The following is a 27,858-nucleotide window of genomic DNA, read 5'->3' on the forward strand; positions in this document are numbered from 1 at the left end:
GTTCGAGGCGGTGAGGGGAGAGGAGGAGGGTAAAGGTCAGCAAGGGCGATGAAGAGGGGAATGGGGTTGAGGGTGGCAAGATGGAGGGGTCAAAAGGAGGAGTAGGGGGTTGAGTGAGGGGAGAGTTGCGGGGTGGACGGAGAGTGTGGGAGTGAGAGGTGTGTCTGTGTAAGTCTGGCTCGCCCCTCGCCATACACTCCCACCCACATTCTGTGGGTGAGCAGAAGTGAGCATCCTCGGACTAGAAGTGAGCTGGACGCATACACTCGCTCCGTCATGTTTATTTTTTACTTGTTTTTAAAAATTATCAATTCATTGCTTTGACATTGTTTTGTTGCTCAGCAAGTTGTTTCTTTTCATACCTCAACTTTTCTTTTTGAAATTCATGTTTAATGTTTGTGCCAAATCTTCTTTCCAAAATTTGCTCAATGAGTGAAAGAAAATTTGAAATGTGGCCCCCCCCCACATAAAAAGCTTGCGCTTAAGAGTAGTATGCGCAGTTCTGGTCACCATATTATAAAAAGGATCTAGAGGCACTGGAGAGGGTGCATAGAAGGTTTACAAAGATGATACCAGAAATATGTGGGTATAAATATCAGGAAAGATTTGACAGGCTGGGACTCTTTTCTCTTGGAGGGGCGAAAAAAGGCTAAGGGGTGTCCTAACAGAGATCTTTAATATCATGAAAGGTATTGATAGTGTAGATACAGAGAGAATGTTTCTTCTTGTGGAGAAAAGCATCAATATAAGATAGTCACTAAGAAATCCAACAGTGAATCCAGAAGAAACATCTTTACCCAGAGAACGGTAAGAAGGTGGAACTTGCTATCACAGGGAGTGGCTGAAGCAAATAGCATAGAAGGGGAAGCTAAACAAGAATTTGAGGGAGAAGGGAATAGATGGTTACAGTGGTAAATTTCGATGAGGGAAGATGGGAGGAGGCTCAAGTGGAGTATAAACACCGGCATGGACTGAATGGCCTGTTTCTGTGCTGCATATCTTATGTTAATCTGTCCTGCATTCTTCACAGATTTGTGCACATAAACCTCCAGGTCTTTCTGTTCCTGCATTCCCTTTAGAATTTTATCTTTTATTTGCCTATCCTCATTCATCCTACCAAAATGTATCACTTCACATTTCTCTGCATTAAATTTCATCTGTCATGTTCTGTCCATTCCACCGACCTGTCTGTGTCCACTTGAAGTCTATAACTATTGTCCTCACAGTTCACAATGCCCCAAAGTTTTGTGTCATCTGCAAATTTTGAAATTGCGCCTTGTATACCGAAGTCTAGGTCATTAATATACATCAAGAAAAGCAGCAGTTCTAATGAAGACCCCCAGGGAATCCCACTGTATACTTTCTCCTGGTCCAAAAAAATGCATTCACTCTTCCGCTGTTTTCTATCACTCAGCCAACTTTGTATTCATGCTGCCACCGTCCCTTTTATTCCATGGGCTTCAACTTTGCTGACAAACCTGTCATGTGGCACTTTATCAAATGCCTTTTGAAAGTTCAAGTACACCCTCATCAAAAAGTCCAATCAGAATCGAAAGCCAGTGCTTTGTTTACTCTTTTTGTGACCTTAACAATCTGTGCTACAACTTTGTGATCTGTGCATCTGTTTCCCCAGACCCCTCTGTTCCCCCACAGCTCTTAGAGATTTATTTTCCAAGGAGTGTGTGACCTTATTATTACCAAATTGTACTGCCTGACATTTATCTATATTGTAGTTCACCTGCTGATTACACACCCATTTTTCAGGTTTATTACAGCCTTCCTATATTGTGTTGTAGTGCTTCTCTATATTAACTGCAACTCCCCAGTTTGGTGTCATTCACAAAATTTGAAATTGAACTTAAAAATCATTGATGTAAATGGGGAACAACAGTGGTCCAAACACTGATCCTTGTGGAACCCCGCTTCAGCCCTTTTGTCAATCTGAGGAGCTACCTTTAACCCCTACTCTCTCTTTTTTGTAGCCAGCGTACTATCCATTCTGATACTTGGCCCCTGACTACTAAATTATTTTTTCTGTGTTCACTAATGTTATGACCGCAGCCAATGTTAATTGCTCTGCAAACCAAATCCTGAAGGGAAGCTTGTGTTATGGCCCAAACCCTTTTATCATTTGTTCTGAAAACACGAAGAAGTCATACTGATCTCAGCAGCAAGAAGTCTAGTAACACTTCTGGGAGTCTAAAAATTAAAAGTAAAGTTTTACTAATGAGTAAAAGAAAACTTAAGCGCACAAGATTACAATTGCACAATTCAAAATAGTCTTACAAAATATTCCCCAAAAAACTCTCTACTTGGTCAGACCTGCAAGTAAACAACTTCTAGGCAACACTCCCTTATAGGTGTTTAATTATAAAAGTCCAGTTATTATTACCCAAGGCAAGCTGCTGTAGCTTCAATAAAGGCATATAACATGACCCCTTAAATGCTCTTCCACTTTGCTGGATATCCAAGCTTCAGAATAAAACTGCTTTGTGTAGCCAAAGACTTTTCTGGCTTGACTGCATGGCTGATTCAGATTGCATATTCCCCCAGCCCCGAGCCGCAGCTCCCAGTCCTGAACCACAGCTCAGATATTAGTGATTTCACACCTCGTTGAAATTCTCATCCTTCCAAACATGAGACCTTTTATGTCTTTGCTTTTAGGTCAGTAAAATATAATCCCACTTCTGTTTACGCATGGAACTCCTGCAAGACGCAGACATGTCTCTTGTCACCTCTGACTTTCTTTTGATATTCAAACAAACTCTCAACTTATCTAAAAATGCAAATGTTAGATCCAAGTTATTTACTTGTTCCTCAAACCTAACACCTCTATCTTTTCATGTTTTAAGCCCCCTTAGACAACCTGTTTCCTATTAATATTTGCCCATCTTAATTAAATCATACAAACACATACACACACACACACACACACACACACACACACACACACACACACACACCCTTCTTCACACAATAACACATTTCCCCAAAATATTTTTAAAAATCTATCATTTTCATACCAAGGAGACCAGGCAGTCTTACGATATCAGTAGTTGAGCAGGGGAAATACTAAACTAAATGGAAATTTCTGATGAGGTGGTCACTCTGGGACTGTTGAAGTTAGAGGAAGGTGAGGTATAGGCCTTGATGGATTTCATAAGCATACATAAAGTAGCCAATGAAACTGATTATATCAATGCAGCTATCTTTCTTTTAGTGTCATTAAGAGCTGAAGTAGTTATTTTGTATTGGAAAGTAGCTAAATAATTCCGGAAAGGGATATCATCCTGAAAGAGGAATTGGTAAACATTTAGAAAATAAAGAATGGGTATGGTAAGATGTTTGGCTTGATTAAATTTAATGAAGTTCTTTGAGAGAATGATGGACATTGTTGACAGTAGGAATTCTCTAGATGTGATTGTAAAACTTTTGAAACAGTGCCACACAAGTGCATTTATAAGGTAAAAAGTCATGAAGAGGATGGAAAATTAACTAAACCAGAAAAGCAAAAAGGAGCTGTGACAAGAGATCACTCAGAGTTCCACGAGGCCACTGCTTTGGTGAATACAAATGATTTGAAGAAAAGCTATTATTAACTAAGTTTGCAGATGACACCAGTCTGTCTCCAGAGGTAATTGCATTGTGAGCAGTGAGTACAGCAGACTAAATTGAAAGAAGTACAAGTAAATCAGATAATTGTTTGGTAGTACACAACTTGAGTATTGCTGAAAAAAGAGACTTTTGTTGAAGCTTTTCATCTTGCGCTTATCAGGACACTTCTCAAGAATATCAATATAAGTGGAAAACATCAATTTACACTGTATGAGAAGGGAGTGTTAATTGGTTGGCCAGTGGACTCTGATTAGTAGAGGCGTTGCCCTGGAAAATGCACCAGTTGATGGTGACTGGCAGTTTTAAATTGGCTGTCAGCGTAATTTTTAGCATGCTGTGGATTATTTGGTAAATGTTGTCCAATCATTGGACACTGTGTTTTGAGTTTTGCAAGCATGGGATGCTTGGATACAGTCTGTACCTTGCCTGTTGCGGAAGCAGAAGGGACACGATCTGCTAGTCTTTGTGGCATACAGCCTACATATCCAGCATCACATTGGCACTGAAATTCATATACCATGCAACTCATTTGTGTGATAGGCAGAATGTCTTTTTAGCTTGATGGCAATATCCTTTTAATGGCGAATACCACTCGTGTTGCTGCTATAGCAGCATGAAACAGCTAGCTTCACTTATTGCTCAAATTTTTGAAATACCTTGCCCTTCCAGGGTAATCTGAGGTAGACTGTACACTTTCAGATTGGAAAGTAGGCCTGTCTTTTTTCAGCAATACAAGTTAATCTTTGCTTCACCTGGAAGGAGCGTTTGGGATCCTGACTGGCATGAAGGGGGGAGGCAGAAGTGTAGGTGTTACATCTTCCGCGCTTGCATAGGAAGGTGCTGTGGGCAGGGGAGAGGTGTGCTGAAGGTGATTGAAGACTAGCCAGCAGGATGGAAAAGGAATGGTCCCTTTTAGAAGCCTGCAAGGGGAGGGTGAGGGACAGATGTGTTCAGTGGTGGAATCAGTTGCTGTCAGACCTTCTGAGTATTTCCAGCATTTTCTGCTTCTCTTTCACATTCCACAATGTATTGCTCTTGTAAAATTTGTGAGAATAGGGAGAGTGAGAATTCTGTGCAAAGGGGATGTAGGTGCTCCGTTTTGCCTCCAGCATTTGTAGAGTTTGATATATGTAGGCTTGAGGCAGTAAGTATTTAAAAGTTTCGTCCAATTATTTTATGATTTGTGCATGTTAGTGTGTAGAAAAAAACCCAGCAAACTATAAAGTAGATAGTATAACAAACTAAAAGGTAGGCATAAATGAACTAGACTAAGATTAGACAAAGCAGGCTGTGTGGCTGTACTGCAATATGTGCAAATTTGTCAGCGAGACAATTCCAAGTGAACACATCTGCAGTGTATTCATTTCAAACCTCTCCAGCTGAGACTTATTGAATTGGATGCATGTTGAAGACACTCCAACACATAAGCAAGGGGGAGAAGTATTAGAACAGTTTGCTTCAGACCTTGGTTACACTTTGTAGAAAGGTGCATGCTTAGAATGCAATTAGTGTGACTGGTAATGTGCAGAGTAACAGGAACTCGGGTGGGATGGAGAATCTTGCTCCTTTTGAGGATAAGGATTAAGACTGTCGGAAGGGCGGCTAGAATTTGAACCATTGCAACCTGGAGCAGCAGAATGTTCAAAGAGGAAGGGAAGCATAATATGGTAGTTGTAAGGAATTCCGTAATTAGGGGACAGATAGCCTCCTTTGTAAGATCAAGAGTCCCACAGGGTATGTTTCCTAACTGGTGCCAGGGTGAGGGACATCTCGAACAGGCTTGGGAGGATATTGGAGAGAGAGGGGTGAATTCAGTCATTGTGATCCATTTTGGGACCAACAACTAGTGAAGAGTAGGCAAGACGTTCTGTTTGGTGAGTATCAGAAACCACATGCTAAATGAAAGAACCGGACCTCAAGGGTTATAATCTCTGCACTATTATCCAAACCACGTGCTAATTGACATAGAGATTAAGGAGGTGATACATGGAGTGGTGCGAGAAAATGTCCATTTTGTGGGGCATTGGCACCAGTACTGGGGCTGGAAGGAACTGTACCATTGGGATAGACCTCACCTGAATATGGCTAGAACAGGATACTAGTGGAAATGATAAATAAGGCAGTCATGAGGAATGACTAAATGCGTGGTGGGGCATAGGTGGAAAAGCTAGTATAAATAGTTTGAAAACAAACAAAAGATAAGAGAGTTGAGTTAGTCAGAAATTGTGCATTGACCACCACAGGTAAAGGGAAAATTGAATGATGTAATTAAATCAGATGATAGAAATAAGAACCATGTAATTAAAACATTAGAACAGAAAGACAGGTTGGGATATATGGACCAGATGAGTATTTTGTATACAAAGGCACAGGGTATAAAGAGCAAATTGAACGAATTGCAGGCACAAATTCAACTTGGGAGGATAGGACATGGTAGCTATTACTGAGATGTTGCTGCTAGATGGCCAGGACTGGAAAATAATTATACCAGGTTATAAGGTCTACTGCAAAGATAGGAAAAACAGTCGACGGGGAGGAGTAGCTTTAGTGATTAAGGATGAAATCGGTTCAATAGAAAGGAGGAATATAACAAGAGGTAAGCAGGCAGTGGTGACTTTATTGGTAGAATTAAGAAATAGAAAAGGATTAAGACTGTAGTGGGTATTGTTTGTTGGCTCCTTTAGTAGCAGTTGTGAAATATCCTACTCTTATTCTTAAGTTTGAGGTTACTCTAGAATTAAGACATAAAGGTTTAGAAGAGGGAAGATGCAGTTAGTTTACATTAGACTATTACACAGGTGCTGGTGAACAAATGTAATGGATCACTCAAGGAGGCAGATGATGTGGGAAAAGATGTGGCGTAGTGGATGAGTTGTGGATGAGTTATCCAGAGACCGAGGGTAATGCTCTGGGGATCTGCATTCGATCCCTGCCATGGCAGATATTGGAATTTGAATTTGATAAACAATGATGACCATGAAATCATTGTCGATTGCTGTAAAAACCCATGTGGTTCACTAATGCCCTTTAGGGAAGGAAATCTGCCGTCCTTATCTGGTCTGGCCTACGTGTGACTCTAGACCCACAGCAATGTGGTTGACTCTTAAGTGCCCTCTGAAATGGTCCAGCAAACCACTCAGTTCTCAAGGGCAATCAGGGACGAGCAATAAATATTGTCCTAGTTAGCAACACTGCCATCCCATGAACAAATAAAAAAATAAGGGATTTAACTATATATTTAGTGAGGTATTAGTTTTTAGCACCAGTAGAATACTGCATTCCTTTTCTGGTCCTGTACTTCTGTGTACCTATGATTATGCTAATTATTGTATTTTATACTTGCTACTCTTGCAGAATTTCATGAGCAAAGTTCTGACTTGTGAAAGGGTAAGACCAGCACATTTATCACATGGTTCATCACACCTTTTTTTTCACCTTTTTCATCTGATGGATTTTACAATAGCAATTTGTTCTGGACCAAGACAAGAAATATGAAGATGAACTAGAACATAGGTCCCAAGTATTTTGAACAAGATTTTTTCGATACCATGTATAGGGTTGAAGTTTTCTTTGTTTCACTGCACTTCTTTTTGAGGCTTTGAAATTCCCAGAGATTTTTTTTGGTTATGTCACGGATGGTACACTTTAGGATACTGCTACCAAAGCTTTGTGTCAAACATAGTTTACCAATTGGCTATTGAATTCTGGCATAACTTTGTAGCTCACAGATTTGGTTCTCTGCTGTACCTTTCTCATTAGGAGTTGCTAATTTAAATTGGCTAATCTTGTAAGCCAGGTTTTTGAAGTATATTCCCGACTGAAAGATGACAAATTTAGACTTGGATATAAAATGCACCTTTTCTTTTCATGGTACCCTGTATTCATATTTTGACTATTTCCCCAGAACTAAAGTGAAGAAATGCAATTTCAAATATCATCCAGATGGATCACCCAATAGCATAATTAGTTGTACTGTTTTAATTTACCTGAGCAGCCGTATCAGTTCAAGTCCTTGGATCTCCTTCACTGTAGTTGCCTGGAACTATTTTAAATGTTCAATTTTGCTTTCAGGGCCTCATTTTAATTGAAAAATATTGCCCTAGGACTTCATTGTGAGAAATAAATATATGCAAGTATAAAACGATAACTGGAATGACATTGGATCTGTTAGGAAGTTAACAGATGAAATCTGTAACAGCAAAGTATCAAAGCAGAGATGAAAATGTTGCTTAATCCCCTTCTTAATGTTTGTATTGACAATACATTAAGTATCCAATGAGTCATTTAATCAAAGTACAGAATATCCTGTGATTCTACGGCAGGAGAAAGCACACACATGCACACACAATCATAAGTAAATACAGAAAAGGACTATTCAAGGCCTGCTTCCCCATTCACCCGTCACTTATAACTGGGAGGTATAACAATGAAAGACTCATGTATCCCATTGGGGCAATATTTGAGGAAAAAGAAGGAAACCATACCTTCATAAATTTCCCTAGTTGGTATATTATATTCCTTACTTTCAGGGGCATACTGACTTCTGAAGCATAACTTAGTGTATGATATGGAAAGGTAACAGACTTTCATCTTCCTTTAAATGTTTGTGAAATCAGCTGAATGTTCAGCATCATCCAAATTTGTGATATTGGATTTAAAGCCTCTGCAAAAATTCTTTTCTTCAAGTTTTATGAATGTCTATGGATTTAGTATGTTATAGCTTTAACTGATCAGAAGGTGGAAGGAATGGATTCAATTGCTTTTGTAATTGTGCAGTTGGAATGTTATGCTTTTATCAGGAAAAAGTATATTAAAGCAATTATTTTAGTAAGATGCAGAGAGGTTAAACAATGATAAAGTGGAAGGTTGAGTGGAGACTTGATAGAGGCATTCAAGATTATGAGGTGTCTGGACAGAGTAGATAGGGAGAAACTGTTCCCATTGGTGGAAAGATTGAGAACCATAGGGCACTGATGTAAAGTGATTGGCAAAAGAACCAGAGGTGATGTGAGGAAAAACTTTTATATGCAACAAGTGATCAGGATCTGGACTGCACTCCCTGAGAGTGTGGTGGAGGCAGATTCAATTATGGCTTCCAAAAGAGAATTGGATGATTACCTGATAAGAGAAGATTTGGAGGGCTGCGGGGGAAAAGGCAGGGGAATGGGACTAACTGGAAGTTGCTGTCATAGAGCTGATACGGACATGATGGACTGAATGGCCTCCTGCTGTGCTGCAACCATTCTATGATTCTTAAATATGTTTGAAAATAAGGGAGTAGTGGGATACTGAAGACAATGGTCCAAATTTTGCTGTGACTGGTGCAGTAACAGCTTTTGCTATTCACCCTGTGTACAGTTGCCTACAAATTTTTGCGAGCTTGTGCGGAGTCTTCACTCATCCAGTACCTGTTGGATTTGCACCCACTAAATGGGATTTATGGTGCCTATGAATGGGGCAAACAGCACAGAGGTTTGTTAACCAGTCAGACTGAAGAATTCTCACTGAGATATGCAGACTGCAATAACGGTGGTTTAGAAAAAGTTGGAAATATAGACTGTACTTAAATCATGGTATGTGAAGCGAAATAAAGATTGGGACATACAGATGGGATTGAGGAAAAGACATAAAGAGCAAAAAAACTATTTAAAGATTGCAAAATTAATCTTCTGAGGGAATGATAACTCCACACTTTAAAATTTTTTTTCAGGATCAGAGAAGTTATTCAACAATTGTCACTTACTGCACTCTTTAAACATTCAGTTACTCCCAATTGAACAAGCCCCAGCTTTTCATCCATCTTTAGTGTGAGAATAGTGGGTAATTACCCTCAGATCTCACCATGATAGTGATCTGTGTATAGATTACATTGGGGGAGATTACAACCTTTGGAGGAACAGGGTTATCACTCTTAGCAGCTTTCGGATTTCTGCTTTTAATCATGCATGTAGGAATGCTAGAAGTTGCAATCAGTTTTACCCAGTAATAACAGCAAATGCTGATAGCCTCACCGTTATTAGTAGAGCAAAATCTGGGCTGTAGCCCAAGTTACCTGGGGAATGTGCCATGTATGAGATGGAAAACTGTTGATTAGACATGGGCCAAATAATTTTTGCCTAACTCTATTCCCAAGTTGGATTGTTAGCCCGGGGACATCCATGATCTGAAGTTATGATACTTATGTTGCTTCAGTGACCCACTCATGAAGTATAATGCAGTGACTATGTGTTTGTGGCTTGATTTATTAAAGATCAAAATGACTAACCCAGCAGGTATGATTGTGATATATATTTAGATTTGGTCATTTAGATCCTTTTTATTCAACATTCATTAGTAAATGGCTCATTGTTTTAGTTATCAAAATATATAGCACTCACTGTTTGTAGTTGGCTAATATAAGTTTTTAATAGTACTTTAATTATTTGCAAAAAAAAATTGAATGTATTTTGCTTTAATTTTGTTAACTATTCTATCCATTACATGCTTCAATACAGTTTAGAAGATATTGCACAGAAGTATTAATTGGTTTGTCTTTTTCCTCAACAGAGGTTAATAGACAAGTCACGAGTAACTTGTGTAAAATGGGTGCCTGGTTCAGAAAGCCTGTTTTTAGTATCTCATTCCAGTGGCAATATGTACTTGTATAATGTGGAACATTCTTGTGGTACCACAGCACCACATTATCAGCCACTGAAACAAGGAGACAATTATGCGGTTCACACCTGCAAAAGCAAATCTACAAGAAACCCTTTACTCAAATGGACAGTTGGAGAGGGGGCCCTGAATGAATTCGCGTTCTCTCCTGATGGGAAGTACCTTGCTTGTGTAAGTCAGGATGGATTTCTCCGTGTGTTTAATTTTGATTCGGTGGAGTTGCATGGTACAATGAAAAGTTACTTTGGAGGACTGCTATGTGTGTGTTGGAGTCCAGATGGAAAATACATTGTAACAGGTGGAGAGGATGATCTGGTGACCGTGTGGTCTTTTATAGACTGTCGTGTAATAGCCAGGGGACATGGACATAAGTCATGGGTCAGTGTTGTTGCATTTGATCCTTATACCACTAGTGTAGAAGAAAATGATCCTATGGAGTTCAGTGGGAGTGATGAGGACTTCCAAGACCAAATACACTTTGGCAGAGACCGAGCAAATAGTACACAATCTAGGTTGTCTAAAAGGAATTCTACAGACAGTCGTCCTGTAAGTGTCACATATAGGTTTGGCTCTGTTGGCCAAGACACACAGCTCTGTTTATGGGATCTGACGGAAGATATTCTGTTCCCTCATCAACCTCTTTCACGTGCTCGGACACACACAAATGTGATGAATGCCACAAGCCCATCAGCTGGAAATATTGCAACCAACACTGGAAGCAATGGCAACAGCAACATCACAACACCCAGCAACTCCTTACCACCTCCTCTTCCTCGATCAAATAGCCTTCCACATTCAGCAGTTACAAATGTTAATAACAAAAGTAGTGTCATGGATGGTGCAATTGCTTCTGGAGTCAGTAAATTTGCAACCTTATCACTACACGACCGCAAAGAAAGACACCATGAGAAGGATCACAAACGAAATCACAGCATGGGTCACATTTCCAGCAAAAGCAGCGACAAACTAAACCTAGTCACCAAAACGAAAATGGACTCAGCTAAGACTCTGGGAACTTCTCTCTGCCCTAGAATGGATGATGTGCCCTTGTTAGAGCCTCTTATCTGTAAAAAGATAGCACATGAAAGACTGACTGTGTTAATATTTCTTGAAGACTGTATAGTCACTGCCTGTCAAGAGGGATTTATTTGCACATGGGCAAGGCCTGGTAAAGTGGTAAGTCTGAGCTCTTAGACTTAAGTTATAAAAAAAATCGAAGTTCAGTCAAATCCTCTTTGGAGCGAATAAATTATTTTCAAAAAGCTGCTTTTTGACCAAAATCATGATTTTCTTTTCACAGCCACTGTTAAGTCCAAATATTGATAGATATCAATTGTTCTGCAGCAACCTGCTCTTAAAGCAATGCTGAAAATCACTGATGTAATACTAATAAAACTTGAGATGCAGTAAATATATTTTTTTAGATTACAAAATGAGAAGGTGTAATCTCTTTCGCCAGGCCTGCCATTTCAGGTCCACATTGTGGAGGGATTACAACATAATTTCCAGAAAATATTGGACCACCTTTACTACCATTAACATTAGTGTGGTATATCAGATTTATTGTATCCTATTTGATTTCTTTCCCTTCACAAATGGAATTTGTGGATGAGGATGTATTTCCCTTTCACTAATATAAAGTATTGAAATGGTTGTATGTGTGTGTGTGTGTGTGTATATATATATATTTATAGATGTGTATATATACATATGTATGTGTATATAGAGATATATATCTCTGTATATGAAAAGCATCATTTATAAAAGGATAATTTTTTTCTAATGAAGATTAAGTGCTTCTTTAAATGGAGTAATGTGTATAATGTCTTTAAACATGGGGTATATTTATCATGTCCTGTATTAACTACTGTACATCTCTGTAAAAAGTTGTGCATGTTTTCACGATCTGGTGTGTACCAGAACAGTCCACAATTTTTACAGTGGAATTGAATGAGATGTCAATTTCTTTAATTCGCAGTTTGGACAGGAAGACCAGTGGATACTGCTAGTGTATATTAAATGAATGTATGCTGTATATAAAAGCTGTGGTTTCAGTTTTTCTGACTGTGGTAACACAATTTCATTTACATAAATGTCGCCACATCTAAAAATGAAAACTTTTGAATCAAAAATTACATGCTCAATACAGCCATTAATACTCTAGTCTTTTTGGCACTTTTTTTAAAGTACATAATTTTATTTGTTTTGAAACATGAGATAAGAATATACTTTACACAATTACCTCGCTTTTAAAAAGGTAAATACTTCAGATTCATTTTTCCTGTAACTAAGTAAATAGAATTATGACTGCACCATTTCAATTTTATTTGTATTGGAAGCATGCTAGCAATCAACAATTCTCAAATTTGAGTAAATACAATAACAATCAATGAAATAAATGTTGATATTTATGGTCTAGTGCTTTTAACAGTAACCTTATATTGTCAATGATTTAACTATTCATGTTTATGAATAAATGGCACAATGGATGAATGTACAGAAAATTATGAAACCTTATACAATTTGAACAGATGTTAAAATTTTAAATCCAAATCTTAACTCAAGTTATTTAAAACTGATTTCCCAATGAACTTATATGATCTTTGGTAAAATTGAATCATTACTGCATTAGCTGTGATATGTGTAATCCCCAACACGTGTAGGCAAGTGTCTTCTGATGCCATGAATTTATGGAGGGTGAGCAAGCGTCACACAGTAATGGATTATGTAATTGAGTAGTTTTGCTTTATTTTTAAACATGCATTGCTTTCACTTTTGTTCTTAAACAACAATTACTTCACCGGGTATATTTTTTTAACATTAGTACTTTCAGACAAAATATTTCTTTCTTAAAAAGAAAGTGGAGCTTCTGCCTATTGCTCTAGCTGATCTTGCCATTTGTATTGATTATTGAGTTATTGTCACTCCGAGGTCATGACCCATTTTATTTTCTATATAAACTAAGGTATTTCACAATGACCAGCCAACACAACTGTTCCTATGGTTTTTGATTGTATTACATTGCAATATGTTTGTAATTTGTAACTGAATTCATGAAAATATTGCAAATGTTTAATATTTTTTGCTGTGCAATGTAGCACCAATAATCTGTTGTAACACAAAACAGGCTGTATTGATCCACATTTAATATTTCTCATTGTGTTTCATGGATTAAGGAGGACACTGAGTTTGACAAACTCTATTTATGGTCGATGCATATATTAAGTATGAAGATATAAGTTATCTGAAATATACATATTTAAATGTTTAATCTAGTTTCAAAGTAAATGTGAAGCTTGCATTTTATGAACAGTTTCCCAAATTGACTATTATGTGGTGAACAGGCATTTTTTTAGGCAGTAAACTAATTGTGTCCATAAGTAATTTCCATGCAAGGCTAAACAAATAAGAATTTGATACCAATCCATCCTTTTTCCTTTCACTTGAAACGAAGCACTTCAGTAGACCATAATTTGCTCTAGTACTTGGAGCTGGTGTACTTGGTCACCGTCTTTGTCCCTTCCGACATGGCGTGCTTGGCCAGTTCCCCAGGCAGCAGCAGGCGCACGGCAGTCTGGATCTCCCGGGAGCTGATGGTGCTGCGTTTGTTATAATGGGCCAGGCGGGAAGCCTCACCCGCGATGCGATAATTTGCTCTAGTAGGGTACCAAATGGTGCCTGTCTTTGGTTAGATTTACCCGTTTAATCTGGTTGACATTTTAGTTTGCAAGTTGCTGGATTGTGAGCTGATAAATGCTGCTATGGGGGAAACTGGGCACCTGTGACCTGAGTGAACGAGGCAAGCAATTGCATATCTCTAACCAATCAAATTGTGAAATTAACAGCACAAGGACAGAGAAGAATGTTTAAATTAGATTCTGAATACCATGTCAAGCAGGAATAGAAAAAGAGGGAAAGATTGGATTGAGGAAAAAATAAAGGAAAAGGTTTTTTGAAAAATACGTTTTAATTTTGTATTTTGACATCCCTGCTAATTCAAACCAGAAAGAATGAGACACCACACTTGCAATAGTTAATTTTCAATGCTAACGAGGTGGTTTGGCAGTAATTGACACTAATGACATTGTTAAAAGTGTCCTTGGACTGAAATGAACAAGACAACTTTGTAGTAAATTTAGTACGTGTCTACTGCTCAAGTATAACATTATGCTGCTCAGTGCATTTCAATGGGGATGCAGACAGCAAAATGCCATTTCCATGAAGCTAACAATGAAGCGGTGTGACTTGGACAGCAACTTTTGAATTTCCATGTATGTGCCTGCATCTGAGGTTGCTGAGGCATATGCACATAAATAAGAGAGCACCATTGCCCTCTGTTATTTTTGGCAGCAAATGATGACCCAATGTCTCAAATAGTGATCCATGAACATTTGAATGGGTGCTCTTAATTGCTGTCTGATTCCCCTAATGCCCAGTGCTTAGGTCATAGATAGTTTCAGTTTTAAAAGTAGGTACTATTGTCCACACCCTACTTTTCAAGGAAGCTTTCAATAAGCCAATTTTAAACAGCATCAACAGTGATTGCAGAAGAGACTACAGCCCTACTAAAGGTTGCTACTTGGTATTGAGGCAAGGAATAACCAGTTTTCTTCAGTAGGTAACTGGAAATTATTTCCATAACTGGCTATGAATAAGTGAAATTATCATTTGAATTTATTTTGAATACAGCACTAATAAATGTTGGATGCTGTGTACTTGGGGATTGTGTCAATTACTGTTAAAGGAAGTAAAATACTGCATAATTTAATTAACTTATTGGAGGGGTGTTAGAGTTGGATGTTTTAAGGTTAACCGAAAAAGAGGGCTTTAGTCCATATTAAAATAAGCAGCCATCAATGGGAAGAAATCAAAATCGGTCTTGATCTCTTTTGAAACACTGGAACTTTAATCTTCATTATTTAACTCTCAATATTAAGATAAAAAAGTGTAATTGTCATTAATCAGTTAATACTGCTGTGCACCTTTTTGCTAAATTATGCACTTGATTTCCCTATAAATTAATTGCCCCATTGGAGGTAGTTTTGCCACTTGGAAAGAAGTGGCAGTGTTCCTTTTAGTAATGGTCTAAAGGTTAAGTTTAAAGTACCTGACCAATCAAATCCCTTTTTAGCTGCATATAATTCTAATTTTGAAGTGAAAGCAATGTATCTTGCCTAGCAGTAATCTTTCATCAATGAAATCAATTTTAAAGGTGAAATAGAAGTTTTAAATCAAATTCTCTCTTTCCTGCTCTTCACCCCCAAAGCAGCTGCCCCCTACAATTGTTTTAGCTAGAGTTTTATGTAGCTGCATAGGCTTCATGCTTTTTCATCTGTTGGCACCGGTGCTGTTTGTAAGAAAAATCTGGTATATGGTTTTATCCCTATGGCAATGCTCTACTTAGTGGCCCAGAAATGAAATAATTTAGTTGTTCGCACTGACAAATGGACTGGATTGTCATGCGCAATCTGAGAAATGTGAAATGAAGACCTTAAAGGAGAGCTCAGTGTGATGAATATTTTTTTAAAATGTAAATTTTCAAAATGTTGTTCTACAGCAGTCTGTCATTTTGCTCTCAGTACATACTGCTTTATTATGGACAGATGCAACTTCCAACACTATACGCAGTGTTGGTTTGCTGAATTTTCCATGCATTCAAAAACTCGAGCCACTTAGAAAATATCATATTTCACCAAGATTTAGAAAAACACTATAAACGCTGTTCAGATTCAACCATTTGATGAAAAGTACATCGTTATTGTGCAGAACAAAAATGTGGTTAATGCAGTATAAATGGTGAGTAATTAATTGAAATTTCCCAATTTCTTTCTCCTTTAATTGCTTTGTTGCACTAAGCTTTCATGATTATGAATTGGTATTAATTTCAAAATGCTTTGAAACATTGACAGTTTGTTAATGTGTTTAAACTTAGTCATTTTGAAGCTTTGTGTGTATGTGTGCAATTTTTATAAAGATAAAATGCTCTGCTGATCCTTCAACGTGCAGGAAAGCTAGTGAGTAGGCTAGCTTTAATGTCCACTGCCATTGACATTGGTTCAGCTGCTGGATGGTACTGTGAATGACTTACACTTGACTTGCCCTTTTCTCTGCATAGTGCACTTTAAGGACAGGTTTTCTGCAAGTGGTTGTTGGCAATGATCAGACCAGGAGAATTTAAGCTGGACTGTTCTGCCCATGGCTAATTCACAAGTTTCCTTACAGCTTAATGTGCATTCTAATGTCTGTGGTTCACCTCCTCAAATTTTAAATACAGGGAACAGCATTCAAGATAACTTGGGTTGCATGGGAAAGAGTTTCAGTGACAGAAGGTGCATGTAAAGATCTGCTATTGTTTTTCGTGCAGACTTTGTGCACTGTTGAAGAGTGGAAGCAGTTGCAACAGCTGTTCTGTTTTGATACAAAAAGGAACAGCCTGACTTGATCAGGTGATGCTCGTGGACCTGGCACTGAATAGGTTTGATAACTATGGCAGTTCACTGTATATGAAAATTGTATAAATACTAATGGAGACCTGGATTAGAAATTAAAACAAATTGTAACTGCAATTTGAGTTATAAATGTTTTGAAAAGTCTAGCACTAAAGAAACACAAGCTCAAAATGATTAATTTAACCAATACATATTATTGGTATACCTGGAAAATATTTGAGCTTTGTTTTTTTAGTTGCTTTACAAAAATATTCATCTATTGATTATTGAGGTTGACTTCTGGAAGTAATATGCTAATCTTGCATTAATGTCGCAAGGTTTAGTTCAAAGAGTTTTTAACCACATGATGTGTTTAGTCTTTATTTAGCTGAGCAACATCTTGGGGAAATCCAAGAGAAAACCTAATAGTAGATTCTCCCCACCTATTGGCATCAGGTGGTGAGTTTCCAATTCCATTAACATTAAAGTAAATTTGTGCATTTCATGTTGGTTTAATAATATTGTAAGTTCAAACTAAATCTGAAAACAAAAATTAAAATTAACTTCAAAAGCAGACACCATTATTCTTGTGACCAAATATGATTCAATACTCTGGTTGGTTTAGCAAATGCAGCAGATGAGTACATGTGAAACTTTGTTGTAATTTCTATGATTTTAGGCTCATATGTCTAGGTAATCTGGGAAATTCATTAGTTGTCACAAAGAGAAAGCTAAGATCTTTGCAGTAGTGTATATGCATCTTTATATTTATGTATCTAGGATGAGATCCATAATCATAGATTCCATAATTGTCTAACTCCACCCTAGGCTGATTTTATTCTTGCCCCTTAACCCTTCCCCTTGAAATACTTCCATGATCCTCATGGCTAATTGAGGAGGTGCAGGGCCAACTAATTACTTTGCAGATTAACTTAGTTTTATGTGTGCATGTAGCAACTTCTGTGTATGAGTCTCTAGTGTTATTTGCCTGGGATAGAGTATAAATTTTGAATTGGTGCAAATCATTCCAATTTCCTATTATGCAATACCAATGCACTATAATCCCCTGCCTGCTACCAACTCTGGCTAGCACGAGCACAGTTCCTGCCTCAGGCGCTATCACTCAGCCTCGCCTGCGCACGCGGTTTCTCTCACCCGCCCGGCCAGCCTTGCAAGCCTGCGTAGGCCTGCCTTCACTACCCCTGGCCTTGCCATTCTCTGCCCTCGAACACCCCCTGCCTTGACCGCGATCCTTACCCCGTCACGCACTCTCCCTCCCACATGCCCTTACTCTCACACCTCCCTCTTCCCCATGCCGCTCCCCCTCCCCGTCCTGCCCTACCGCTCCGCATCCCCCCCACCCCACTCAGTCGCATGTGCACCCTATTTCTTGCACACGTATATACATTTTCTCTCGTGTGCATGCACCCCCTCACACACCCACATATACATCCTCTGTCTCACACTCACGCACACCCTCTCTCTTCCATGCACGCACACGCCATTTCTCTCTCTCACCCACATGCCGTCCCTTTGTCTCATGCTCACAGACACATGCGCAAGCCCTCCCTCTTGCCCCATCTTGGGCCTGCCCTCAATCTCTCACATTCCCTCTCACTCACTCGCGCCCTATCTCATTCACATGCTACAGCCACAGACCCTCTCTCTCTTGCGCGCGTTACTTTTCTCTCATGCGTGCGTGTTCCCTCTTGCGCGTGCGCACCCCTCTCTCTCCTGTAGGCCCTCACACCCGTGTGCACTGTCTTTTATGCATGCACGTGCACCCTCTCTGTCTCTCACACACCACACACCGTCTCTCGTGAAAACACCCTCTCTCGCGAAAACACCCTTTCCCTCTCGCCCACGCCCCATCTCTTAGGCACACACACACAGGTATCTTTTCATGCGGACACACACCCCCTCTCTTGTGCACGCACACAGCTGCTCTGTATGAGCAAGCTTCAGTATCAGAAGTCGGAAAAGGAAATGAGCTATGTTTTTGATTTTGCTTTAAGAGGGTGCAAGTATTGCCAAATAAGCACCTTTGATTCAATTTGGAAAAATACCATTGAAACATCCTTTTTTGTAGCTGGAATTGTATTTGTGAACTTCTTAAAAATATAAATTTTGAACTTGCCTTTGTAGTATGACTAAACCAGGCAGTGCTTTACATTTGTTATAATTTCATAGTTTGTCACCTTAGAATAAAATGTTTTCCAATTATCTACTTTTTTGTGCTCGGTACTTGAGTCATCTGACTTGCCAAATTTAGATTGTAGCCACCTGCAAAATAGCAGTTTAACAATTTCTATATTAATATTTTGGTCCTTTCTGTTGGTGCTGGACCTGTTGAATGAGTTTAGTTTTTATTTGCATTTCTACATTTGTGAATTCAAGCAATTTACTAATAAAGCATTTATCAGGATTTCCTTGCTTTTGTCAAGGTTCCCAATTTACCTATACTTTATGATGCCTCATCAGAAAAACTTGAAACACTTATTGGGTCATAAATAACAAATGAACTAATATTTAGTACAAACGACAGCGGTATAACAATTTGAAATGCTGTATTTACAGGGCTTATTGTCATCCCAAAACCAAGCCAATTCGCCGAGTGGGACTGTAGTATAGCCATCGCACTACTGCTAGCAAACCTACGCCACAGAATAAGAAGTAATGACATTGGAGCCAGGAGCTGGTCTTCAGCCACAGAGCTTTAGAAGTTTTATTATAGTAGTGTTTTTGTTCAGGATCCTGCTGTGAATTGTGTAGAGTTAACACTGGGGGAACAATGTCGAGTGTAAGCTGTTGACATGGGGCTTATCTGTTCAAGTAAAATGGGAAGGCTGCTAACTTCAAGAATCTTGCTAACTTATTTCTTCGGCGTTAGCAGTAAAAAAACCAAAAACCATTTCATTAATCTTAACTTTTCAATTTTCTTTGGTCTTCTCAGAGTTGGTGTATTTTAATCATATGTATAGTGAAAAAGTTATTAAAACAAAAAAGTCTACTTGCAGTACATTAAATGTTCCTGCGAATTAGTATCTCACTGTATTTTGCACTGATTTTTGTTTTGCTTTTTTCATTTTTAAATTGAAACTGGTTGGAAGGCAGCTTGAAATGCACTCACTGGAATTGAGTCATTACTTTCTGGCTTGAATTTGAGATTCAGGAGGTGGATGTTGCAATTATAGATTTATATTAAAAAAAAGTTGCACTTAATAGTTTAATGCAAGTAGAGAATGACTTAAAATGGGATGTGCAAAAACTCCCAGAACAGGTATGTTGCAGACAAAAAAGAAAATTCTTCTCTATCTATTAAACATTTATTTTAATATTGTTTCAAATTAAACCAACTGTATACTATATATATATATAAATACTGTTCGTCATGGGGCAATAATCATTTACACTATTTGAAGTTTTGTCCTCAATGAAAATGGTTTCTAATTCAGAAAATATACAAAATCTTGAATATAGTTTTTCTGTTCATTTATTTTCAGTTGTAAAAAAATAAATTTGGCTGTAATTAATCCTTTGTTGAATTAACTGTTTGGTACAAAAGAAAATCTTTGTATTAAAAAATTAAGATTATTTCAGCTGTAGAGTTCTCATAACCAATGCATATTTTAAATTTCTGAGCTTTGTATTTCTGTGGTTGATGCAACACCAAGGTCCAGAAACCAGCATATGGATGCCAATTAGGAACAGTTGCATTGAAGAATTGGTTGACGCAATTTTTTGTGGGTTAGAATTGCTAAATCATAACAGACCCTCATCAATGTAAAAAAATTTAGGATGTGCCAAACACTTTACAGTTGTCATGCAATCTAACCCGGAATTGCTGTGGGTTGGGTTATGTTACATTATAAATTTGCTGTACAGATTAATGCTGATTTCTTCGAAGAATGTAAAAGACAGATGAAGCTTGAATAAATGATACCTTACATACTACTTGACAGTTTTTTTCACTTGGTAGGTCATTTAACATGGACGTTAAAGTCTCCACTGATGAGAACTGACTTGATTTTTTTGATGTGAGATCCCTCTGTACTGTTTTTTTTTGCTGAATATGGAAATCATGAACTCACTGAAAGCATGATATTCTACCATCGGTAGTTTTGGCAGATCCATTTATAATGTCCTAACTTTGCTTCAGTGAAAATCAACAAATTATTGCACTAATTAACCAGCCAGTTTGATAAAAATAGGAGCAGGGTGCTAAATGCACTTCTTTCGAGGTGGATACTAAAGTTTGAACATATGCAATTAGCTATCAGCAAATGTCTGCAGTAAACCTTTTTGTGTAAAGAGTATTGCTGTTAGAAGAAGCCAGTCTTTCAAAACTGGACCTGCAGAACAAAAATGTGAAAACAAACAATATCTTTTACTTTGCTGCTCAACTTTAGCATTAAAGTTTCAATTTTTTTTCTTGCAATGTTTGTTTCAAATTCTGAATCAGTCCCTTTTACTAAATACTAAATTTAATTTAAAACTACAGATGGCATTTTTAAATGACTGCTATACATCTGCCTTTTACTTAGTTATTTGTACATTTATATCTATTTAAGTGAGATGTGGGCAATTGTTGCAGCAACCTTGTTAGCGAGCAGTACAGCACTTAAGAGCTGTATGCCTTAAATTAGTAATGTCTCAGGACAGCCCACAGACCAGTGTGGCCTATGAGCTACATCGATCCATTCTGCAAAGCTCCTGATTCTCCTCTTTATTTCTTGCATGGTATTCTTGAATTTGTATTTAGTGAGAAAATGTTAGTATGCTACTTTGTGGCTTTTGTGTCAGACAAATTATTCTCTGGTTATTGAGCTGTGCAAAGTTGGCTTCGCCTTCTAAAGGATTTGAAAGGTAAAAGACAATAAATATTTAACTAAATTATAATTGCTTTCATAGACAGGGAAAAATTCAGAATTTGCTAACTGTTTAATAAATTATCTATATATACACATATATACGTAATTACTTACTGTTGATTTTTGTCATTCCTTGCAAGTTCTTTAGAGTTTCCATACAAAATAGGAACTACTTGAATTCTAAAGGGAAGAAAAATCACAATCAAGGAGATTCACTTTACAAATTTGTTTCAGGCCAGCTCATCTCCCTCCCACCCTCATGGTTTTGAGGCAGCCCCTCACTTCTGTACATAGAAGCATCAGGAAGGCCTTCACATCCAGCAACAGAACTACATTCAAAAATGTAATTACAATTAAGATTTCTCCTACACTACAATTCAAGAAAATAAAATGGGTGTTCCTGACTCTACTCGATAGAATGATTACATCACAGGAAGCCATTTGGCTTGCCATGTTTCACTCCCTTGCCTTTTCCCTATAGCCCTGCAATTCTTTTGTCTTCAGATAAACAGCTTTTGTTTATATGATAACCCTTGACCCTAAAAGCTGCAGCCTGTTTGGTAGAGTGATGCCATCAAAAGTAGGCCTACAGATTATTGTGGCATGTCTCCCTTCATCAAACTGAGTAGAGAACTTGAGTTTTCAAATTTCCATGGGTCAGTATGGAGTATGAATCACTGTTTTCTCATGTTTTTTTTTTTCGTAATTTAGTATTCATATCTTTCTTATTCTGAATATCTTCTCTCCGGTGTACCTTCATGCCCTTCTTCCTTTGATACAAACCATTCAAAGAATATCTGACCAAAGATTTAAAGATGAACAAATTAATGCTCTGTTCACGGAATATTAAGAGTTTTTATATTCATTCATGAGACGTGGGCATCGCCAGCCAGGCCAGCATGTATTGCCCATCCTTAATTGTCCTTGAGAAGGTGATAGTGAGCGGTCTTGAACCACTGCAGTTTGCTGTTATGGAGGGAATTCCAGGATTTTGACCCAGGAGTTGTGCATAATGGGGAGCCATTATCCATGAGCTCCATGTCTAAATATTTCTTGTGGAAAATGACTTAGATGAGCACTTGGAGTGTCCAGTCACATGACTAAGATTGAGTTCTGCTGAGTATATCTGTTGTCTTGATTTAACACTCAAACTGCTGTGCAGGTAGATAAACTGATCTTTGTTTACACAGGTGCCAGATTTTCAGCATGAAGATATGATAGAGTATTCAAAATCATGGAAGGGTCTTCTTGACAGAGTAGATAGGAAGAAACTGTTCTCATTGTTGGAAATATCGAGAACCAGAGGGCACAGACTTAAGGTAATGCAAAAGAATTAATGATGACATGAGGAAAACTTCTACAGTAAGTGGTTAGGTTCTGGAATGCACATTCTGAGTGTGTGATGGAGGCAGGTTCAATTGAGGCATTCAAGAAGGAATTGGATTATTGTATGCAAAGGAAAAATGTGCAGGGCTACAGGGAGGTGGTGGGGGATTGGCACTAGGTGAACTGCTCCTTCAGAGAGCCACCATAGACATTACGGGCCAAATGGCCTCCTCCTCTAAACATTCTGTGTAATATCACCATAGACTACCAATGATGGTTTAGCTAGATCATAGGGTAAGCCACTGGTTGTATTATTCTTTAGTTTGTATTTTGAATATACTCTCCTGACATCAGTTTTCTAAGCAGAGAACCAAAGTCCCCCAAACTAGAACTGGTTCACATGCCATAACATGGAGGGAGGGTGCAGTACTTTCCTTGGATCAGTGTTCTATATGCAAGGAAAGGGTTGGTCACTGCTGGTAGCAAGGTGTCAAACACAGTCTGATTAAGCATCAACTTGGGATAATGGTAAATACATTAGAGACCACTGATTAAAAAAATTTAGTTGCATTGAAACATGGGAAAGATCAGTTGTATGCATAGATATGGCTGTTAAGAGATCAAAGTCAATTAGCAATACTACGTATTAATATGGATCGAATACTTTGAAAGAGATACACCTCCTGTTTGGAAAATTATATCTGTAAGCAAGTCTTACATAGCTACAGCTGGGATTTCCAACCTTTAATAAGTCTCACCCATTGGAGTAGGAGCGATAGTCTTGAACTGATTCTCTCAAGCAATTCTACTGACAGCACATGACGTGGCCAGTTTAATTGAAGTAATTTTGCTTTTCAATATGGATGCTAATAATCAAAGGAATTTGATTTAAAAATTCCAAAAACTGAGAAACCAAATTGCAATACTTGGGTTCAATATTGGGAAGGTGAACAAAAAGATATTTTCTGCAACATTTATCCAGTGATATATAGCATTCTTTTAAGTTGACTGATTTGCAACCAACAATAACTAGTCAATCATCCTTAGAACCAAAATCAGCCACAATGATACCTAAATTACTACGAACAAATACATAGCTATGCAGTGTAATATACAAAAAGAACAAATCTACATTAAAACTATTATATAACCTCTGCATGCCCTCTTGTTGATTACCTTGCCCTGATCCACACTTTTTTTGCTCGTTGCAAGATTAGCATTTTACAGAAGGCCAACTGTCTCGATGGTTAATAGTATTGGTTCTTAAATCTTGTTGCCTGAAATCCAGAAACTGCCTTGTTTGGTAATTTGCCCTTGCAAAGATAAGTACCCTGAGAATTTAAAATTGCTCCAGTTGCTGGTACCTGTATGTTGAATTTAAACATAGTCACAAACTGCATTATCAGCCTTATTTGGAATGGTGGTATTAAATAAAACAGATTTTACTAACCAGATTTTAATGCGACTAATATTTATTTACAATCAAATCAAAATTTGAAGCACAAAAGTTGAGCAAATACTGTAAATTACAAACTAATTTATACATTCAGCAAAATCTTCAATGGGCCAATTATTATGAAACCCAAATGGAAAAATGAAGTCTGATAATTGGACAGAGTTCAATCTGAGAATGGCAAATTCTCTCAGCTTTTGTCTACTTCTGTCACTGCCAGTGTTGCATCACTGTTGAATCAACTTAATACCCACCAGGAGGAATGGAACAAAATCATTTAGCTATCCGTATACTGGAACTCAACTGTTGAACAAAACAAAATTCCACTTTTAGCCTATTTTCAAGTAGAGATAATTCAATATTATATTCAAATATACAACTGACAATTATACATAAATTATCCAAAAAAATAAGATGTGGAAAGATTTAAGACCAAATTCAACAGGAAATACATTTATGACTCCCTTTTGAAAATTGCTACTGAAACTGCTTCACCACCCTTTCTGGTGGTACATTACTGTCATCACAAATTGCTACTTAATAAAAACTCATCACCCCCTCTGGTTCTTTTGCTAATTATCTTAAACCTGTGTCCTCTGGTAGTTCATCCCATCACTCTTGATTTGTATGTTCTTGAGTTTACAGATGGTTATGGCCAAACTTGTTCTCCTTAACTCTTATTTCAACCCCTCTTACTCTTCCAGCTTTGGTCTCTGCAATCTGAAACCCTGTCAATATTTTAGCCAGTTAGATTGATACTGATATTTTTCTTCAAGATTGTTGGGCATCCTTGCTGATTGTAAATTATAAAATATCAGTCTTCCTGGCCAAAAGCTTTTGCAGCTTTTTGTGACAGTGTTAAATCTTTAATGGTTTGTACTGCGCCGAGCTTATCTTCAGTGGTTGTCAAGCTTTAAGACTGGTTTATTTATGATGCTTTTATAATTCTAGTTTAAAACATAACTTGCTCTTTTTCGATTAGTGCGGATCTTGGTACTTTCCATTTGCTTTCCAGTCAAGTTGGGAGGGGCTTGCAGAGTATCTGTCATTACGCCTGACAATGGTGAGAGTTTTCAGGATTAGAAGTGACAGCTGGCATAAAATACGCTGATTTCAAATCTCATGTGGCAGTCTGTAGCCGTTGACCATGCCATCCTCCTCCATACTGCCATCGATGACATTATCTGAATGTCACCAGTTTCCATATGCCCTTGATAACACCTAGCTCTCCCTCACCGCGACCTACCTCCCTTAACAATTTAGAGACATTGGAGTGGTTAAGACTGCTTGTCCAGCATCCAATACTGGATGAGCAGAAATTTGTCCCAAGTAAATATTGGGAAGACTGAAACTATTGTCTTTGGTCCTTAGTATAAACTCTGTACCCTCGCCTCCAACTCCATCCCTCCACCAGACTGTTCACAATCTTAGTGTCCTATTTGACCTCAATGATCTCCTGACTACATATCTGCACATCACTAAGACCCTCATTTCCACCTCTAATTGCTCAATGACCTCTCTGACTCAGCTGCTCTCCTGAAACCATCGTCTATCCCTCTTGCCTCTAGACTTGACTAATCCAAAGCACTCCTGACCAGCCTATGATAAACTTGTCATCCAAAACTCAGTATGATTTACGATACGAAGTCCCATTCACCCATCACCCTTTTCTTGCTGAGCTACATTGCCAGTTGAGCTACACTTTGATTTTAAAATGTACATCCTTTTTTAAAATCTCTCCATGGCCAATCTCTGTAATCTTCTCCAGTCCTACGACCCTCCAAGATATTTGCGCTCCTCCAATTCTAGCATCTTGAGCATGCCCGATTTTAATTGCTCCACCATTATCAGCTATGCCTTCAGCTCCCAACATCCTTAGCTCTGGAATTTTGTCCTGAAATCTACCTCTTTCCTCCTATAAGACACTCCTTTAAATCCATCTCTTTGACCAAGCTTTTGGTTATCTGCCCTATTATTTCCTTACGTGAGTTGGTTCAAATTTTGTTTGATAATGCTCCTATGAAGCACCTTGAGGCATTTTACTACATTAAGGATGTTATATAAATGTAAGTTGTTTTGTTGTGTAGTTCAAAAGTATTATGAAGAAATAGCATGCAGACTACATTTTAACATTATACGAAGAAACAATACAAATATAACAGTTTATTAAATTGATTTTTTTTCCAAATGGATTTGATAAATACCAAAATGCTACTTAGAAAATACAATGATTAGTCTGATATTTTAATTTTACTCTATTTATAATTCTGTAAAATGTTAATATTTAACACTAGAATGTGGATAAATCAATATTCACAATGACTTACCAATAACTTTGGAATCATCCATGTAGTTGAAAAACAAAACATCTACAGGAAGTATGCTTCCATGCAATTTACAGCCACTATTTATTCCACTAAAACATTTTTGAGACTTTGACAACAATTTAAATGGGCTGAAGATAAAGTAAATGAGAAATGGAGCAAAGTAGCATTTTGTTCTCTCTTTTCTCAATAAAGGAGACAAAAATGAAAAGAATATAAACTTCATGAGAGAGAGATGCATTCACCGAAGAGCAAATTCCGAAAAGAATGTTTAACCGTTTTATTAAACTGTGTGTTGTGGTATAGTAAACTATATTTTATCAGGCATTTTATTTATTACTCATTGAAACCTTTTAATAAAACTGCCATTAATTGGCTAGAAAAATAATGTTGAGATCACAGTCTATTAAAATACTCTATATGAACTTTGGCCTAAAGAAAATTAAAAATCTCTTTTGCACAGTCAAATTGTCATATTTCTGTGAAATGTTACTTTTTATGAAAAGTGAGTGAAATTTCACTCTTAAGCTGATTATGTTATAAGATTGATGATAACACACCCTGGCTCCATTTTATGCAGACATTTTGTGGAGATTGGAGAAAAAAAGCATTTGTAACTCTTCATGTATTAACCCAAGTCTTCAGTTTTTGATCAGCAAGTAAAATAACTTTATCTAATAATAGGAACCCTTGTCTCAGGTTAATTCCACAACTAAATTGAAACTTGTTACATGTATTAAAGTGCCAATTTTTTTCAGATCAGCATATCAAATGTCATACTGAAAAAATTGGAATAAGCCAAACAATGTGAGCTTTTAACACATGATCTTCCAATATCAACTGAATGAACATTTGATTGTAATCCTTAGCTAATGTGTCATTTGATTAAAAACTGAAGTTAGGAATAAGGCACAAACCCAATGATTGGCCTGTATCCCAGTGGAAGACAGTTTAAAATATGGTCTCTTACAACTTTTTTTTAAAAACATTACAAGAGCTTTGATGTGTAAAGGAGTGGTTATTGAAATTTCTTGAATTGTAATTGTTCTCAGTAGCCATCACTTTTTCTTTCTGTAGAAGAGGGTAAATTGTAACATTTTGTAGTAGGTTTCCGTTGTCCTGGACACTATAAATAAATGAAAACTTAAGAATGAATACAGTACAGTAGTAACACTATCAACTGAACT

The 27,858-nt window shown here is 37.6% G+C and overlaps 2 protein-coding genes across 5 annotated transcripts in view; one reads left to right on the forward strand and one right to left on the reverse strand.

Annotated features, from left to right (window-relative positions):
* Window positions 1-20,651, forward strand: part of wdr20a (WD repeat domain 20a) — a 65,014-nt gene extending 44,363 nt beyond the window's left edge. The window contains exons 3-4 of one of the 2 annotated variants that reach the window (XM_041214662.1): window positions 10,162-11,445; window positions 19,275-20,651. In XM_041214662.1, the coding sequence (XP_041070596.1) occupies window positions 10,162-11,445; window positions 19,275-19,328 (1,338 nt within the window). In that variant the 3' untranslated portion in view covers window positions 19,329-20,651. The remainder of the gene's footprint in view (window positions 1-10,161; window positions 11,446-19,274) is intronic. The other variant, XM_041214663.1, reaches the window with a different exon arrangement.
* Window positions 20,652-27,331: 6,680 nt separating this feature from the next.
* LOC121292186 (MAPK/MAK/MRK overlapping kinase-like) overlaps window positions 27,332-27,858 on the reverse strand; it is a 122,826-nt gene continuing 122,299 nt past the window's right edge. For all 3 annotated transcript variants that reach the window (XM_041213843.1, XM_041213842.1, XM_041213841.1), the window contains one exon: window positions 27,332-27,797. In XM_041213843.1, the coding sequence (XP_041069777.1) occupies window positions 27,720-27,797 (78 nt within the window). In that variant the 3' untranslated portion in view covers window positions 27,332-27,719. The remainder of the gene's footprint in view (window positions 27,798-27,858) is intronic.

This window comes from Carcharodon carcharias, chromosome 20 (assembly GCF_017639515.1).
Source record: "Carcharodon carcharias isolate sCarCar2 chromosome 20, sCarCar2.pri, whole genome shotgun sequence".
NCBI lineage: Eukaryota > Metazoa > Chordata > Chondrichthyes > Lamniformes > Lamnidae > Carcharodon > Carcharodon carcharias.